Consider the following 17520-nt stretch of genomic DNA (forward strand, 5'->3'; position numbering starts at 1 on the left):
TATAGTGAAGTTTAAGATTCCAGCCTTCTTCCATATTCTAACTATAATTAGTATACTTCTCGGTAGCCGGCTATACGAGCAGAACTTAGATTCGCCGTGACCTTGAGCTGAGAATACCACATTGTATGAAGAAGGTCAGCGCCTTTCTCACATATGGGTTATCCATCACATTTCTCGCAGTATTTGCTTATGTCCATTAATTCCAGCTGGCTATCTTTGGTTCGTTAAGAAATGGTCAATCCGAATGCCCTACTAAATCCTCTTTTGAATTGTACCAGACAATTGTCTGTAATCTGATAGTCTAAGTCTGAACTTTGTATATCCGAATTTTATTCTCCGATCATAAACTATTGTTCTGCGGTAGCTTAACTCTGAAATTCAAAGCGGGGCAAACCAGTTTTGAGGCAACAACAACTTGTAAGATGGATGGTCTCAGAAATCCATTCAGTAAAAGTATCTCTCTGATCAAGTTTGTAAGATATAAAGATGACCAGTAGAGATCCGATAAATTTTTGAGGAACACTATTATATTCTACTTAACCTGCGTTTGAGTCATACGACTTCTGTTAGTATCATAAGGGGAACTCTGAAGGAAAAAGAAGGAAATTTTCGGATTATGGAAGCTCGTTAAACTCTTTTGCTGAATAATTTTAACAGAAAGGTAAATCGTCCATTTTTTAGATGATATACCTCCTAGGGATATGTGGATGTTTGAGGAAGTTTTCAGGGGGAGTCTTCTGTTGGGAGCTCTCAAACTCTTGTTTCAGACTGTCAGACCACTGTAGTGGCTCTAAAATAAAAGTGGCAGCCATTACGGTAGCAGCAGATGTACTTCTACGAAGTACGACTTATTTTAGGGTAAACCTTCTTAAGATAAGTTGAACTCTACTTTTATATTAAACTTGTGTGGGTGTCTGTTCACAGCGGAATTGTCGGAGACAGTAAAACAGATGAACCCACAAGAAAGAGCATCTTTACCTAAATCACACCAAGACGGGAACAAGCAGGTGTTCCCCTGGCTTCGTTGCCTAGGGCGCTAGATCTGTGGGCCTCACGTGAGCGAAAACCATCTGGTCTACAAGATCCATGGAACTACTAGTTCCTAGCAAGTTTCTTATGGCCGCAATGATAGGTGGTCTAACTGGATACTGTCTCATGGGAACTCAGGCGGTTGGGTTAAAAATTATTGAGGACGCTAAAGTTGCAGGAAGGAAAATGAGATGGAAACATCTAGACCCTTCCTCCACTACAGTCCAGTTTTCACCAGACTAAGGTTGACCCAACTACTTTGCCACACTTGCTACGAACTCGACGAATTGGCAGGAGTAGATAGTAGCCGACCCAATTAATTTGCCAGCCCTAGGCGTTTTGTAGATATGCGACGGTCTTTTTGATCCATATCTAGGAGTTCTGGGCAGTACAACGGACGGGCGTCGCTAGTTGTCTCTAATTATCCAAGTGGCCTCACAGAGAATCAGAATATTTACTTAACCTTACATAACCTTAGATCCTGCCCTCATATTTCTGGTCGAAAAGCTCACATAATCCTCAAAGGTGCTTGAAAATATTGAAGAGTCCTACCATTGTTGCATTAAAAAGGTCTAAAACCTCATAACAAAAGCTCCAACATTTCCGTCCTCAAGCCATTCAACTTAACAAACTATTATTAGCTTTATTGTTATTACTAAGCCGACATTGCGAAGACCTTTACAAATACTATTACACGCACAACTATTCCCAACACAAATCTGACATTGTCTCAACTCTACCCGCATTCCGTGAAAGTCTTAAATGTTACTACCAACAACTGCTAGGCAATCTTTACTTCCTCAATATGGCCGACAGTTTGTTCACCTCACGAATGTGTCTTTGTTCTAGGCATTGTTACCGTTATAGCTCACCACCTAATCTGTTTGTGCCATTGTCTTCGTCCGCGAAATATGACATTAAGCAAATTTGCTCAATTAATTGAAAAACTTTTACTTTGACTCAAGTCTGTCGAAATGCAAAACGTCTGGGCCATTGGCATTGTCAGCCGCACAGTTGACGATAAGTGGAAGAAAAAAGCAGAGGAGCTTACCTGTCTTCGCAAACTAAGAGACGGACGGCCATAGAAGCACCAGTAACTTGCTAATGATTTTGTCAGTGAGAAAGGCACAACGAGCTCAATGTTTTGTGTGAAGAATACTGTCTCTGCTGTGATTTTGAGCGCCTTACTTATCTACACACCACCCGCGCCGCTCGCAGGTGTCGTGGATGGCTGCAGGGTTTCTCAATTGAAATTCATTGTCAGTGCTGTTTGTTTGCACCATCCTTTTCTTTTCATTTTCACCCTACTCTACACCCCTTCCCTGCGGCGTTTGTTTAAGTTTGCCGACCTCGCATAGCTACAAATAATGCCTGGCATTCTTTTGATTGGTTTATTCTTGCTGCATCACTCCGCGAGCAGAGATTATGAGGGAAACTTCTAGGTAGTTTCATTGACTTTTCGTTTGTTGTTTGCTAAATATTCGTGAGTTGCCGTTTGTTTGTTTACATATTTAACGTAATCGCTAACTTGGTGGAAATGTCATTTTGTTTCTAAGATTTTTTCGGATTTCGTCTTGTCTCTCGTCCCCTAAATTTTTCGTTATAAAAGTTGCTATCATTTGGAAGGCTTTGGAATATTTTACTTCAGAAGACTTTTATAAAAGTGCTCAGTGTCGGTGCTTCTCAGAAAGGTTTTAAAAAGTTCTGTACGGAAATTGTGAAATATTCGAATTTATTGAAAGTTTTGCTATAAAACAGAGCAGCTAAACATTTTTGGAACATCTTTTCGACCTAATGTTCGTAGGTTTTGTATGGTATTCCTACTGTCTTACTGAATAAATTTCTAAAGTACATCAGAATTAGATCTCGCGGCAATTTCAAGCCGTAATATACATATTTTCGCAATAGTTTCCAAAATCTTCGTACTCTGTTACCCTATTCTAACCAGAAATATTTTTATTAGCATCGGTTTTTGTATCTGATTTCGAGGCTTTTTGTGCATAAGGACGGTAAAAATTCGACGATGAACTCGCTGTAGCGTCACTTGTGCATAAAAAATTCAAAAGCTTTCTGGAAGTGTGAAGCTAGAGTTGATAGAGAATTCAAGAACTATATAGAACCATCTATGCAGAAATCACTGTCGGCAACATATATACCTCCTGAAGATATAATCATAGGTATAACCTGCCTGGTAATCGAAGATATAGTCGACAAAGATATAAATATTATAAAAACGTGGCTATCCATAACAGAAATTGTTCTAATCGGTAGCCATAAATATTATAATAATATAGATAGATTCAGAGAAATATATGGCATCAAGCCAACTCGATAACCGATTATGCTGTAAAACTCATATAGAATAGGAAATAGACAAAGAAAGTAGGGACGGAGAGAAAGCAAATAAAAAATGCCATGAAGTGTAAGAGGCTATATTTCCTGCACTCTGTCCCGATTTGGACCGATGCCCTATAAACTGCTTAAACTTGCTCCTAAGAAACTATATTACATGTATCGATTAAAGTCGGTTGTTGGTGTTAGCGGCTTCTATGAAGCATTTACTTAAATAAAGCATTTTGAATTAGAATTGACTCAATTAGGCTTAAAATATATCCTATCCTAAGTAAATGGTTAGGAAAGAGTCTTGTGGACACAATTTTTACGTAGTTTCTTCCGGGAGGCATATACCGTCTCCGGAGGTAAGTATCTTAATCTAAGTAGAGATACTTTTTTTCAATAGCCTCTTTTTGACAGATCACGTGTGAGTCGTGTCAAACTGTCATATTAGTTTTGTTAACTATTGTTTGGGATTTCATCATAGAAAGACTTACGCCTGAACAACGTTTACAAATATTTCAACTTTTTACGACACTTCACGTGCTTAAAGAATCTATTTTGTGCGCCTCGCTCATTTTATGGTCATCATAAACGGCCTAACGAGCGTACTATTCGCAATACCATCAAGCATCTTGAATCCCAGCATACATTATTGGGTAATATTCGACCGAATAGACCACGTGGAGAGTCAATTCGAAGAAGTCTGCAGCAACTCGGACTGACGTATGGAACGACTTAGCACATTTTACGTCCAGATCTTAAATTGAAAGCATCCAAAATACAGATTGTACGAGAACTGAAGCCGCTCGACCTTCCCAAGCAACATCGCTTCGCTCTAAGGGCTCTTGAAAAGTTCCAAGTAGATTCGACGTTTCCGAGCCAAATTTTGTTCAGCGATGAGGTCTATTTCTGGCTGAATGGATATGTAAACAAACGATATTGCAGCATTTGCGACGAAGAGCAACCTGAAGAGATTCAAGTGCTGCCATTTCATCCAAACAAACAACGGTTTGGTGTGATTTGTTGGTCAGTGGAATCATCGGTCCATATTTCTTCTTCTTTCCTTAAGTCTAGTATTTCTCTAATTGTGGCGGTTCTAACTCAAAATTGTATTGACCTCAAAGCACTTTTACCATAAGATCTGATTGAACGAGTTCAATTTTATGGCTTTAAAAAGGACTACATAGCGTAGTTCAAGTGCGATCACAAACTTAAGGATCAGTCACTGTTCCTAATCTAAATTAACCTATAACCGTCAAAACTATTCCATTCCACGCCGTTGGGGAGAGTAATTATGAGTATGCTTTAACCTCAAACGCCGGTCCAAATATTCTCATTTCTTTAAACAGAGGTGTTTCTTGAATTTTGAATGGGCTTGTCAAAACCATCTCAATGTTTTTTATACATACATTTATATACATTTATGCAATTACAACCATTTCTTGAGTTCAAATCGCTTACATTCATACCTACGAGTATATGCATCCCTCAACCACAGAAACATAGATATGCAAAATCCCACACATACCAAACATACCACAGCTGCTTAGGCCTACGTGCGCACATGCACAACCGAACCGCTGTCGACAGCGCCAGGGCGACGTGCCATTGTGCTTACCTGCCTGCCAGGTTGCTGACGCTTGACTTGACTTCTGCGGCTTCAACTCATTTAATATAAATTGTTTCATTAATGAAATATACCAACAATGCAATGCAATGAAAAGTACAGCGGCAGGGCGGCGCGCTGATTATGCAACACACAAGGCATTGCGCCTACCGCACATCTCATACCGCGCGCCATGCGCCGCATAGACTAGAATACCAACAACGCCGACTTGGCGCGCGCGTCAACACGTGGAGCGCAGGACAAAGTTTTCGATGTCAAAATGCGAAGAAAAATCGAAAAAGACATGGCTTGACATGAGACTTGAGTGAAATAAATCCAGACAACGCCAACAACAACAACAAGGAAGAAGGTGGGTGGAAAGGTAGACAGCGCCACATGCGGGTTCAGCGAATAAACAAAAAGTAACTGTAAAAGAAGAAAACTTACAAAGTGGCAGAACTTTGCTTGCACAATCAACGCGCTAACAACTTGCGCTGCATAACAACGAATGCATAATACTACAATAAAAACAAAAACCGCTGCATAACAACAGCAACAAAAACAAAGTAATGCAATGAAAGTTAGGCAAGCGACTAAGTTAGGCGACTTTGAGTATGCCGCAGCTATGCGCAACCACGCAAATAAAGAAAGGCACGTTGAAGTCGAGTGCAAACATGTGCGGCGGCGCCTGTAGGTATGCTAAGATTTGCGTTTAAGTGAAATTTTGCTAAGCATTGCGGCGCAGCGGGTTTGTAGCAAAAGAGCAAATGCAAGAAGCATGTCTAAGCGTGCACAAACGCACACGCTCATATATAAAAATATACACATACAACACACACATATATACAAAGGCAGACTCTGCATTACTCACCTTGCCGCGTCGCTCACTGCCGCTACTGACTGCCGCGGACGCCGCTGCTGTTGCTTTTTGGCGGCGCAGCAAGCTGCTCGACACCGTGCCACCGGAGTCCTCGCTGCGCGCATCATAAAAGACATCATCATCATCTGTGGCATGTGCGTTGTTGCACATTTCCAGTTGCTTGACTGCCTCTGCGGCATGCTTGCTATTGCAATTTGCATTGTTCAGCTTGTCATGTGTGCGCTCTTGAAGATGTGAGTGTTGTTGTTGTTGCTGCTGCTGTTTCGTTGCGGCATGTGGCAGGCAATTAGCACCTGCCACAGCCACCGCAGCAACCACAGATGATTTTGCGGCGGCCAGCAATGCAACAGCTGGGCGCTCACATAAATCCTGACGCAAAGAGCTGTCAGCATTTTTTATTGCTGTTGTTGCTGCTGTTGCTGGCAGTCTTAACTTTGTCGCCTTGGCTGTGTCGTGTTTGCCACTTCTGGTCGGACTTAACTGCGCGTCCTTAGTTGTTTGCAGTGACAGCTGGCGCTGGGCATCTTTTTCTTTTTCCCTTTTCGACTGACTTTCGGCTGCTTCGCCATCTGCTTTGGCATGCTTCTTCTTGCGTCTTTCAGCAGAGCACTTTTTCAACTCAATCTCATCCAGTTGCTTTGGCTGCTGCGCGTTCTCAATGTTCACCTTCAATTCCTGCAGATCTGAGTAGGTGGCTGGCGATGGCGGCGGTGGCGCCGGTATGTCCTTGCTACGGCGCGTCGCGGACAGTGATGACTGTTTGGAGGCGGAAGAGCTGCGGTGATGGCGCTTACTAGTATGCGCTGCAGGTGCGCTTCCGGTATTGTGCTCAACGCTTAGATAACGTGGTTCACGCTTCATTGAGCTGCCGCCGCCGCCACTAACTGCGCTACCAGCTGTGCTGGCGCCCAATAAAGCGGCTGCCGGCGCTTCATTGTGATTGGCATCGGCTAATGCTACAGTGATGTTATTATTGTTGTTATTATTTGTGAGCGCCTCAGCGGCGACGCGTGTATTGCGCGCGCTGGCCTTGACCGTTTCGGCATCGGTGGTTTGCACGTAGGCGGCAGACAAACCGAGTGGGCGATCGGTAATTTTCAAATGCTTCGGACTGTGACGCGGACTATGGCGTTCGCTGCGCAACGGTTGATCACTATTGCTATTAATATCACTGGTTGTCGTCGGCAATGTGTTGGTTGCATTACTTTTATGCTTAGCGCCGCCAGCGTTTTGCAAGCACACAGTTGTTGCTTTTGGTATGGCGCCCGTGGCGCTTGCCACCAGGCGATCCAATGAAGGATATTCGCTGTGGCGCTCGTAAGCAGTTGTTGCCGCTGAGTGGCGCGACGCGCGTTGTGTGGGCTGTGGTTGTGCCTGCTGCAAGCTAGTGCGAGGCGCTGGTGTAGGCGTAGTCGAGCTGTCCGTATGCGTGCCAGCAGGGACGCGCGCTGTGCGCGAACGCTCTTTGGTCAGCGGTAATGTAGTTATTTGCGGCGCATCTTTGGCAGCGTAGCGCCGTGGACTGCTTTCTGGCGCTTGCACATTAGCGCCGCGCTCAGCAGCTTTAGCGCGATTACTTTCAAATTTGCTGCTGACTGCATACTCGGCAGCGCCGCTTGCATTGCGTTGCATCTCCGACTGGTAAATGCTGCGCTTAACATCATTCACATGTTTAAAGAAATCCTGCGCATACTTGTTTTGCTTCAAGTCGAGTTGTTCCTGCTTGCGCTCGTACTCCGCGTTACCAGCGCTTGGCGGCAGTGTGCCCGCCGCAGTCTTGCGCGGTATGCCGCTGCTGCGCTGTGCTGCAAGGGCGGCTGCCGAGCCACCAGCGCCCGCTACACTGCCATACATATCATCGAAGTCCGAGGAGAAGTAGCTGGAAGAGCAATCGCAGTTGCGGCACTCATAGCGACAAGTGTCGGAGAAGCTGCACTTCTCGCCGCCATCCAAGCTGCAGCGCCGACACTCGAAACCAAAGCGGCAACTCTCCGAACTGCCAAAGTAGCGACGCTGCGCGGAGGTGCAGGAAAACAGTGAGTCACCCAGACTGGAGTCGCTCACCTGCCCGCCACCGCCAGCAACGCCGCTGAAACTGCCACCGCCGCCGCCTGCGTAACGAAAGCGATTATAGCGATGCGAGTTGTCACTGCTGCGCAACGAGTACTCGCTCAGTATGGAGGCGCGCGAATCGCTTTTGTACATTTGCGGCAATTCGTACGAATCGACGAGTATTTGTGAGCCGCCTATAGGGCGGCTGGCGGCAAACATGAGCGAATGCGTCGGTCCAACAGTGGCGCCGCCATAGAAAGGATCGCCCAACAGCACTTGTTGCGCCTCAAGGCGTGACATCGTATTGTATTTATGCAAATGTTGATGCTGTTGCAAAGAATCGCTGGACGATGATGATTTGGTGTTCATGCGTTGCATGCCACCGCCACCGGAGATAGGCGGACCTGCGGCCATTGCAGGCGCCTGGTAAGTGAGCATATAATGTGAGTGTTGTTGTTGGTGTTGATGACTGCCCATACGATGGCCGCGTGCGCGCTGTTGTGTTATGAGTATGCCGGCGCTGCTGGTGACCACTGTTGGTGATTGATGGTAGTGCTGATGGGTTGGCGCGCCGCCGCCACCAACGCCGCCCGTTTGCAGTAGGTAACTGTTGGTTGAGTGTTTCAAGGGTTGCTGCTGCTGTTGTTGTTGTTGGTGATGTACTGCAGGCTGATAGCTTACTTGTTGTAACAATTGTGGTTGCTGTTGTTGTTGATGCGCCATATTCGGCGCATGTTGCGCTAAACCCAGCGGCTGTAGCTCTATGCTGGGCGTTGTTGTTGTTGCGGTGCCTGTCGACGGTGACGACTGTTGAAATTGCAATATCGGATTGTATTCACCGGTAATGGCCACCGGTGTTGTCTCTATTTTGTAAACGCCCGGATTATTCGGATTGTACGATTGGAACTCAAGTATGTGCGCGGCGGGTAGTTGCGCGCTCGCCCTGCCGCCGTTGCTACTCGAGCTGTTGTAGTCGGCGGGCGCGGCGCTAGGCGCTTGTGTGATTAATGGCCGCGCCGGCGCATCGAATTGTTGTGGTAGTTTATTGAGCGTGTGTTGTTGTTGTAATGGCACGACCGCATACGGTTTGGCCATATCGCGCTGTATTTTACTGGCGCTTTGCGCGTGCTCATCCGCGCCAGCCGTTGCCTGCTGCGCGTAGCAATATTCGCAATTCTCCTTGGTGCATTGCTGCAGACAGAGTTCACAGTCGGCGTAGACACCCTCCTCGCTGCCGCTGCACTGTGATATGGGCGTTTCGGCGCCTCTGCCTTGATGTGCGTGTTGTGTGTGCGGCGCTTGTTGCGTTTGTTGTTGCAGCTGTGTATGTGCATGCGTCTGTGCGTTATTGCTTTGCTGCAGCGGTAACGGTGGTGGCTGCTGCTGCTGTTGCTGTTCTTGTTGCAGTTGCTGCTGTTGTTCATCATCGGATGGTGGCGCGTCCTTGAAGAAAATCTCCTCATAGATATTCTCCTCGCTGCGTGAGTGCGTCTTCTTGCTGCCACTTGCCGCGCTCGCTAAGCCGCTGGTGAATGAGTTGCGCTGCTTCTCCACAAAGCGCTTCGAGCTCTTAATACCCTCCTTGAGTAAGTAGTAATTGAAACTCTTAATGCCGATTTCACCGCGCAAGAAGCGCCTGCCAATTTGCATTTTCGAGCTGGCACCGCCTGCGGCGCTTGTTGCTGCCACAGCCTTCACCGCAGACGCACCGCTGTGCATGGATGAAATCTCATCGCGCGCTTGCTGTTGTTCGACCGCCCATTGTAAATCGGCTGCAGCGCCATCGCTATACTGTTTGGTCATCATGGCTGACTGCGTTTTCGACCGTCGATTGCTTGACGCGCGCGTGTTGTTTGTGGTTTCAATATAACTATCTTGTTTTTGTTGCATTTCCGCGTGTTGTGTGAGTGCATTGTTTTCCACACTCGTCGTATTGCTTTTCTGTTTATTGCTGCGTTCGCGCTTCTCACGTTTTCGCTCGCCACTCTTGCCCTCTGTAGCCGCAGCAGCAGTGCTACGTTCTAGGCTGCGTCCACGTCGTCCGATACTTGCCGTTGCGCCGCTTTTGGATTGACTCTCCGAACGTAGCGGCTCATCTGAACTACTCGATGCGTCGCGCTCATAGGTGGCGCCACCATCGCGCAATTTATTTTGCTGCAAAAATTCCTTGGATAATTTACTGCGCTTACCAAGCGAACTGCTGCCACTGGCCGTCAAGTTGCTCGCCGTATTGCCGCTGGCAAAGGATTTCGCTTTGCCGTCCGCTTTACCCGAACAGCTGTTGCGGCGTAGTGGGTTCGCCAGGTGGCTGATATCGTCTGTGTATGCTGGATCGTCGTAAATGCGGTCACGTACTGAGGACACCGACCGGTCTTTGCTCTGCAAAAAATAAATGATAACAGCACAATGATGAGTTTGAATTGGTGTAAAGAATGGGAATAAATATGGGAATGAATACTCTACTTTAGGTAACGCAGACAACTGGACTTTTACAAAATTCATAACGATTGCATAATTTAAATAGCCTGAAGCTTCAACCGGTTAGAAATAAGATTTTTTGTTATTGTAGAGACGCCCCTTATCGAGTTCCTCAGAGCTGAGCTTAAAGAATTACGCTTTAAACGGTTTTAATCATTAAATTATTCGAAGACATTAAATAGGAATCTGAAAGATTACAAATTTTAATTTAGAATTATTAGTAAGAGAACCCTCATTTCTTCCAAATAAACTCTAATAATCTCTAATCTCTTATATTAGGACTTCAGGCTTAGAATTGAACGAAGCTCGAAGATCCCGATTCCTTTTAGTACAGCTTACATAAGCTGCTATTTGACTACCTCTTAGCCTTGACTTCTACTGATTCTGACTGCTTCCGGGTGAACTTGCAGCGGAGATACAGTAACTACGGTAATCCTCATTCAAGGGTCGGGGCTCGAAAATTCTGGCTCTCTTTGGACGAACTCATGTCGGCGTACATCGGACCAAGCTTCTGGCTGGGAATGATTTCAGCTCGAACATCTCAACTTACAAAAGCTGGTATTCGACTACCTCTTGCCGACGTAGACTGCTTCAGATCTTTTTCGAGTGAACTGGCAGGAGAGAGACGTGGGTTCCTTCCTTCTGGCTCTATTTGGACGAGGTCATGTCGTCTTACATCGGATCGGCTTTTTGGTGATCTCACCTTGAAGACCAACTTACAAAAGCTGGTATTCATCCAACGTAGACTCCTGGATCAAGAGAGAAAGTGGCTTCCTTCTGGCTCTCTTTGGTCGAGCTCATGTCGTCTTACAAGAGATCAAGCTTCTGGAATGATCTCAAGATCTCGCGACTTCCAGACGAATTCACAGAGAGACGTATACTACGGTAATCCTCATCAAGAGTCGGGGCTCGAAAATCCTGACTCTCTCTGACTTGAAATGATCTCAGCTCGAAGATCCCAGCTTATAAAAACTGGTGTTCGACTATCTATTTCGAGTGCAGACGTACATTGCTTCAGACCTTTTCCATGTGAACTTGCAGAAGAGAGATAGTGGTTCCCTTCCTTCTTCTTTCTGGCTCTCTTTCGACGAGCTCATGCCATCTTACATGGGATCAAGCATCTAGCTTGGCATGATCACAGCTCGAAGATCCGAACTTACAAAAGCTGGTGTTCAACTACTTGTTACCGACGTGGACTGCCTCAGACCTTTTTCGAGAGAACTTGCTGGAAAGAGACAGTGGCTTCCTTCAAATCTCTATAACATTTTTAGCTGTGAAGCACTGAGGTATTTGGTTTCAGACGGAATATTGGTCACTTCGGTCTTACGCTCGGGGTTCCCAGTAACTTTACTCAAAAAAAGCTGGAATGATTGTCTAAATTAACATTGCATGCACGAAGTATCTATAAGTCTGCAACTGCGACTTTTTCCAAATAGGCTTACTTAATGTTCTATGCAGTGATTTCAAGGTTCCGATCTTTCACTAAAGAACTGAAGTCAGAAGAGGAACATATTCAAAACCCAAGTTTCGTTCGATAAACTGAGCGTACTAATGGTATTATGAGTACTGTATGCAGCTGTATCACTAACCCGAGCTCTATTTATTCAAAATCTAAGTTCCGTTCGATAAACTGGATGGTACCAAAGGTATTACGGCTACTAGATGAAGCTGGATCTCTAACCCAAGAACTATTTGGGAACACCATATCACTCTGAATAGTCTCAAATGAGCATGCATTAGTGAAGATGGCTCAAAAGTGGTCTTATTTTAACATATTATTACAATCACGAGATTTTGAGCCCGTTGTTGGGGTGGAATGTGAGCATAGTATTATTCTTATTACCACTTCAATTTCGCTTTTCTTCACAGTTTGGTATAACTGAGCGGCAGGGCCACAAAAGACCGACTGTACGGTGCAAAAACTCCACAAAGACAAATTCGACCGCCATGTGCTGCGCGACAAGCAGACAATCGGTGTCAACGTATGCAATAAATTCAAGCCGAACAGGAGCTCTAAACCACGCGTGCTACTTAGTGTACGATTCATACACATTTCAAGCGATGCCAACGCCTCTTTCCGCTCAAGCATTCAAGCTTTCAATTCACAATCGCAATAATAATTCGACCACATGTGGTGGCATGCCGCACATTCTGTGCTGTACGTGCCTCGCACTCGGTTTTGTTATTGCCATTGTTGTACGCATTGAATTGGCGATATTACGGAAACGTTGATGGAAACGGAAATCTGATTGAAAAGTTTCCCGTTGTCGCTAAAAACCGCACTCGATGCGTGTAAATGCAATGTGAGAGCATTGAATGGCTGCACGCTGGAGGAATATGTATGCATGAATGTGTGTGTGAAAGTTCAGTGAACACACACACACCCACAACTATACGCTCGCTTATCAGTGGAGTAAAGTAAAAACAGCTTAGCGTTAAAAGCATTTATATCCCCAGTATTGGCATGCGCCATAGAAATAGAGCGCTGCCACACCTGCCACCTGCAACATGACGCGCCTTTGTTTACGAAATTCTATAGCCAGCCGCTCGAGGTGCACACACCCACCTCTGCATACATACATATTCATATGAAATATTGTTATATTGTCTCGGTTTTGGCTTTTGTATCGCCCACTATGAAGTTGCACATGGCGTATGAGTAACCCACTTCTGTTGGAAGTTTCTAGATTACATTTGCGTTAATGGTTTTTATTTCTATCCAATTTGGATATGAAAAGTGATTGGCAATCGTTTACAGTTAGTATAAAATTGTTGTTGTTGTATACAAAGTTGAGTTTTGTATAAATGTACTTTTGTAGGCGGCGAAGGAGATTAAGGCAACTCGTTTTAATTTAGTTAAACTGTTAAATGTGGACACAAATCGAGTTCAAATTCACGTTGAAACTAATTCAAGACTCATTAAAAATAATATTCCTCCGATCAAATACGAACCGGACTGCTACATTTAAACAAACAAAATCGAGTCTAGATCCCAAAATAGTTGCTTGATAACGTAGCTGAGTACCATATATTTATCAAACTGGTGGCAAGAAATCGGTTTATTAATATGACGTCGAAGCAGTGAAATAAGCATTTACTTGAAACATGAAGATTAATATATTAAATGTAGTAATTTTTACAAAGAAATATTTGAATTCATCTAATTTCAAATGCTACTAAAGGAAGTAGGAGTTCAAGTTTTGAGAATATTACGAGAACTTCTTCTGCAGTGACTTCAATGTCATGATGCGTGTGCAGCAACGGCAGGTGGCTCAATGTATATTTAAGCATGTTCGTTCTCAGCCATTTTTTATGCAGTGAAGTGCCGAAAAAGCGCGTTCAGAGCTCGCATTCGTGACAGTAAGTGTACAGAATATGCGAAAAAAATATGAATTATGGGGTGTAGGTCTATCCCGCAGTTCTTCAACGTTTTCAATGCAGTAGTCAGTAACATGTTGACTTTTAACTTTTGCTTCTGCCCCCAATGGCAGCGCCAGTGACTAAGTTCAGCTTTGACTTTCAAACGTCGCAAGACGTTATCATTATTCAAAAGGCCTTTGAATCTATTTATCAAGCACTCCATAAGATTTTCCATTTCCTTGGCTTTTAAAGCACATACTTTTTCTGGAAGCAGCAAACTCGGTTGAAATGCATCCAATACATTTCTAGAAAAACGCATCTTCAAAACTTCGCCGATTGTATCCAACAGAAGAATGTACACTACCTTGTAGCATTCTTCGCAAGTTCTCACGCAGAAATTCTCGCATTTTTTTTTGTCGACCACATATTCTTGGTTAAATGGGGGAGCATTTCGCGGATCTGAATCCGCCACAAGTTTACTATGGTAGGTCGGGGACTTTCCTATTCCTCTTATGTATATTAAAACAGTATCCTATAACTTAATGGTCAATTTCAACTTGATTGATGTCCTTTTGTTAGCAGATAGAACGTTCCAACGCCGTTAGAGAGGGTCTGCCTCAGGAGGCACTTTGAGCTTGACTACAATGGAACAACTTCGAAAAGACTGTTCTAAGACGGATTATAGATATTTCTATAGAAGAAATTATTAATATTGAATACATGGTTCGCTATGCTCTACAAACTTGCTGAAGGTGTCAACAGTGTTCAGCAATGAAAATCGAAAATTGGTATAAGCCTAATTTGAATCGTATCCAAGCGAACACAGGCCATTTGAATTTCATTTTATATAAAAAGACAACGATTAATCTCGTAATCTTATCGCTATACTTTAGCGATATCTGAAGGCACGTGGCAAAGGTGTGTAAAAATGCCCCAAGCTGTATGTTTTGCAAAGAGAAGCACTGCATCTTGAGTATGACCTGTCCGAAATACGCAGATATAATGAAGGCAATGATAAAATGAGGTTATAACAGCTAAACCTCAATAACTGCGCTGCAGCACAAGATCTGCTAAAACAAATGGTTCTAGAAGAAAACATAGATGTCGCCTTACTAAGTGATCAATATAGCCAGCGTTCGGAAAGCACTTGGATCACAGATATGAGTGGAAAGACAGCAATATGGTCCCGCAAAGAACTAACTTTCACATCATGCTCCAGAGGAGCTCTAAACAGTTTTACATGGGTGAACATACACGAAATATATCTTGTAAGCTGCTAGGCTCGTCCTAATGAACTCCTCTTAATGAATTCGAAAACTTCCTCTTGGAAGTCGGACTTGTACACAAACAGTGATCACATGGCCATTATTAACGAAGGCCACCTCAGAATACTTTTAAAAGCAAAAAAGGCTACTGAAAACAGACATAAGTCGCCACAAACAAAGAGTCCCTCGTTTATGAGGAAAGTCGTCGAAACATTATTTCCGTTACATGACCCCATTTCCTATGCTAAGCGAAACGAAACTACAGAGTCACCCCAAATAGTCACGAAGATGAAATATTGACAATTGCTAAAAAAACTAAAAACACCAAGGCATCTGGAATTGACGGTATACCAAATAGAGCACTAAATGAAGCAATGACTCTAAGACCCAGTTTATTCATCAAAATGTACAACGCGTGTCTAATAGAAGGGATGTTTCCCGACTCGTAGAAGCTACAGCGTTTGGTCGGTGGACCCACAGACTAATACCGAACATCCATTCGTGGATAGATAGACAAAATGTGGACCTAGACTTCCACCTAACCCAAATATTGAACGCACATGGATGCTTTAGAAGCTATCTGTTCAGTAAGTTAGAAGTTAAAAACTTCACTTGGCGGTAGTTTTTCGGTGGAGCATTTGACAGCACTCATACATATGTCAGTCCTCTGGTAAATGGAAAGCTGTTAGCGAAGCGTCAGCTCTAATTACGACACAACTAAGCCATATACAGTATATCAGGCGTCAGTCAGTCTCATGAAGTAATACTTAATCCGGTGGTTCCGTGGGAAAGATATGATTTGGGAGTAGGTTAGGTTTAGCGGATTCAAGTACAGCACTTCGGCTTTCGATACTTCCTCCTACTATAAGAAAAAAACACGAGTTAAAGTAAAAAACCTCATGTGGTGAGTTTCTTTCTGCGAATCGCAACAAAAACGATAAGTTCTGAAGCGGATGGTTACTTGACAAGAACGTCAAGTGGAAACGGTTGTAGCTGACGCAAATAGTAGCCACGCCAGAATGAAGGTCAGGCAGTTTTGTGTTCGGAGAGATTGGCAAAGAATAATCTGTTATGAGCTACTCCCCACTAAACGCTTAGCTCGCCAGAAAATCTTACCGTCAGACTGTACTCTTTCTTCAGCCACTTGAACTTATTTTCCGAACTCATAACTCTTCTAATATTATTAGAACACATTTGATAACTGAATATGCTTCCATTTAAGTTGCCATATCATTTAAGTGCATTTCAAAAGTTTGCTTCCAGTCGCAATTCTCGGAAAGTACTTATCACTAATTAAAATTACTTCTCAGCGATTGATTTAAGAAAAAATTCATTGAATCTGCGCAAAAAATGCATTAATAATTAAATTGTTTAATTACAAATTCTTGTCACGTAATCAATAGCGCTAATTACATACTTAAGTAACGGCAGTCGTTAAGTCCTTTTAGCCACACATAAACAAGCAGCATACACAGATATCTATATACACATAATATATATATTATATTGTATATATTATATATATACATATGTATACATGTGGGTGCATGAAATGAGCCAAATCCAACACAAATAATTACTTAATCGCCATGCTTGAAATTTCCACTTAAAAACATTTTTACAATATGCCCTCGCAACCGCAAAAGCTTCACGCAACTTATTAATTTTATTTTATTTGTTGCTGTTGTTGTACTTTTTTTTGGATTGCGCTTGTGTTCGGCAGTGAATACTCACTCATTATAGTGATTAATTATCGTTGAGCCAACAGTGTGTGGTGGAAGTGAGCAAATTTTAAATTAAATCACTGGTGTTGCACAATTAAATATGTGGCGTTGGTGAGTATGAATCAATTTGTGTGTGTGTGTGTGAATATATATACACTTGTATATATGTATATACAATACATGTGTGTGTGTGTTGTGCGAAGAGAATTTCCATTGTTCGACTTATATTTCATTCAACTCCCAAGCAAGCTTGTAAATAAGTTGTTATTATAAGCAATATGCATACATTAGGGTGGTCAAAAAAGTTATGGGAACCAATCCGCCCATCTCATGGAGCCATAATACGTATTATTGGCTTCTTCTCTAACACCCGTTCCCGTTAGGTTGGTAACATGCCGTTGAATGAAAACGTGCCCAGAAAACGTGCTGTTTCGGCGGGATCGGACCATAGGGAGATGGCCGGATGGTTAGGGTTCTCTGGGCATACAAAGGGGTTGTTAATGTCATGCGGGGAGTCCTTGCACGCTGAGCATATATTTGATATGTCGAGTTCGATTCTGGATAAGTAGGAGTTTAACCTGATACTGATCAGAATGGAAGTCATGCTGCCTGTTTGCGCTCCTGTGAACCGTAGGGGTACTTTGTTGGACATTCGGGTGGAATGGCGGCGCAGTTCGCGAACTTGTTGCAGATTGCACAGCCGTAGAGACTAAGATCGCAGTAGCGCGTTGGCAGCATGGCGCCACTACCGATGTGTTTTAAGGCCTGAGCAGACAGAACTTAAGATCG

At 43.7% G+C, this 17520-nt stretch overlaps 1 protein-coding gene across 1 annotated transcript in view; it reads right to left on the minus strand.

The window, feature by feature from the left end:
* LOC126762443 (uncharacterized) overlaps positions 1-17520 on the minus strand; it is a 442132-nt gene that overhangs the window by 317881 nt on the left and 106731 nt on the right. Inside the window, exon 4 of the mRNA XM_050479175.1 lies at positions 5844-10283. Within this exon, the coding sequence (XP_050335132.1) occupies positions 5844-10283 (4440 nt within the window). The remainder of the gene's footprint in view (positions 1-5843; positions 10284-17520) is intronic.

This window comes from Bactrocera neohumeralis, chromosome 6, assembly GCF_024586455.1.
Source record: "Bactrocera neohumeralis isolate Rockhampton chromosome 6, APGP_CSIRO_Bneo_wtdbg2-racon-allhic-juicebox.fasta_v2, whole genome shotgun sequence".
Classification (NCBI taxonomy): Eukaryota; Metazoa; Arthropoda; class Insecta; order Diptera; family Tephritidae; genus Bactrocera; species Bactrocera neohumeralis.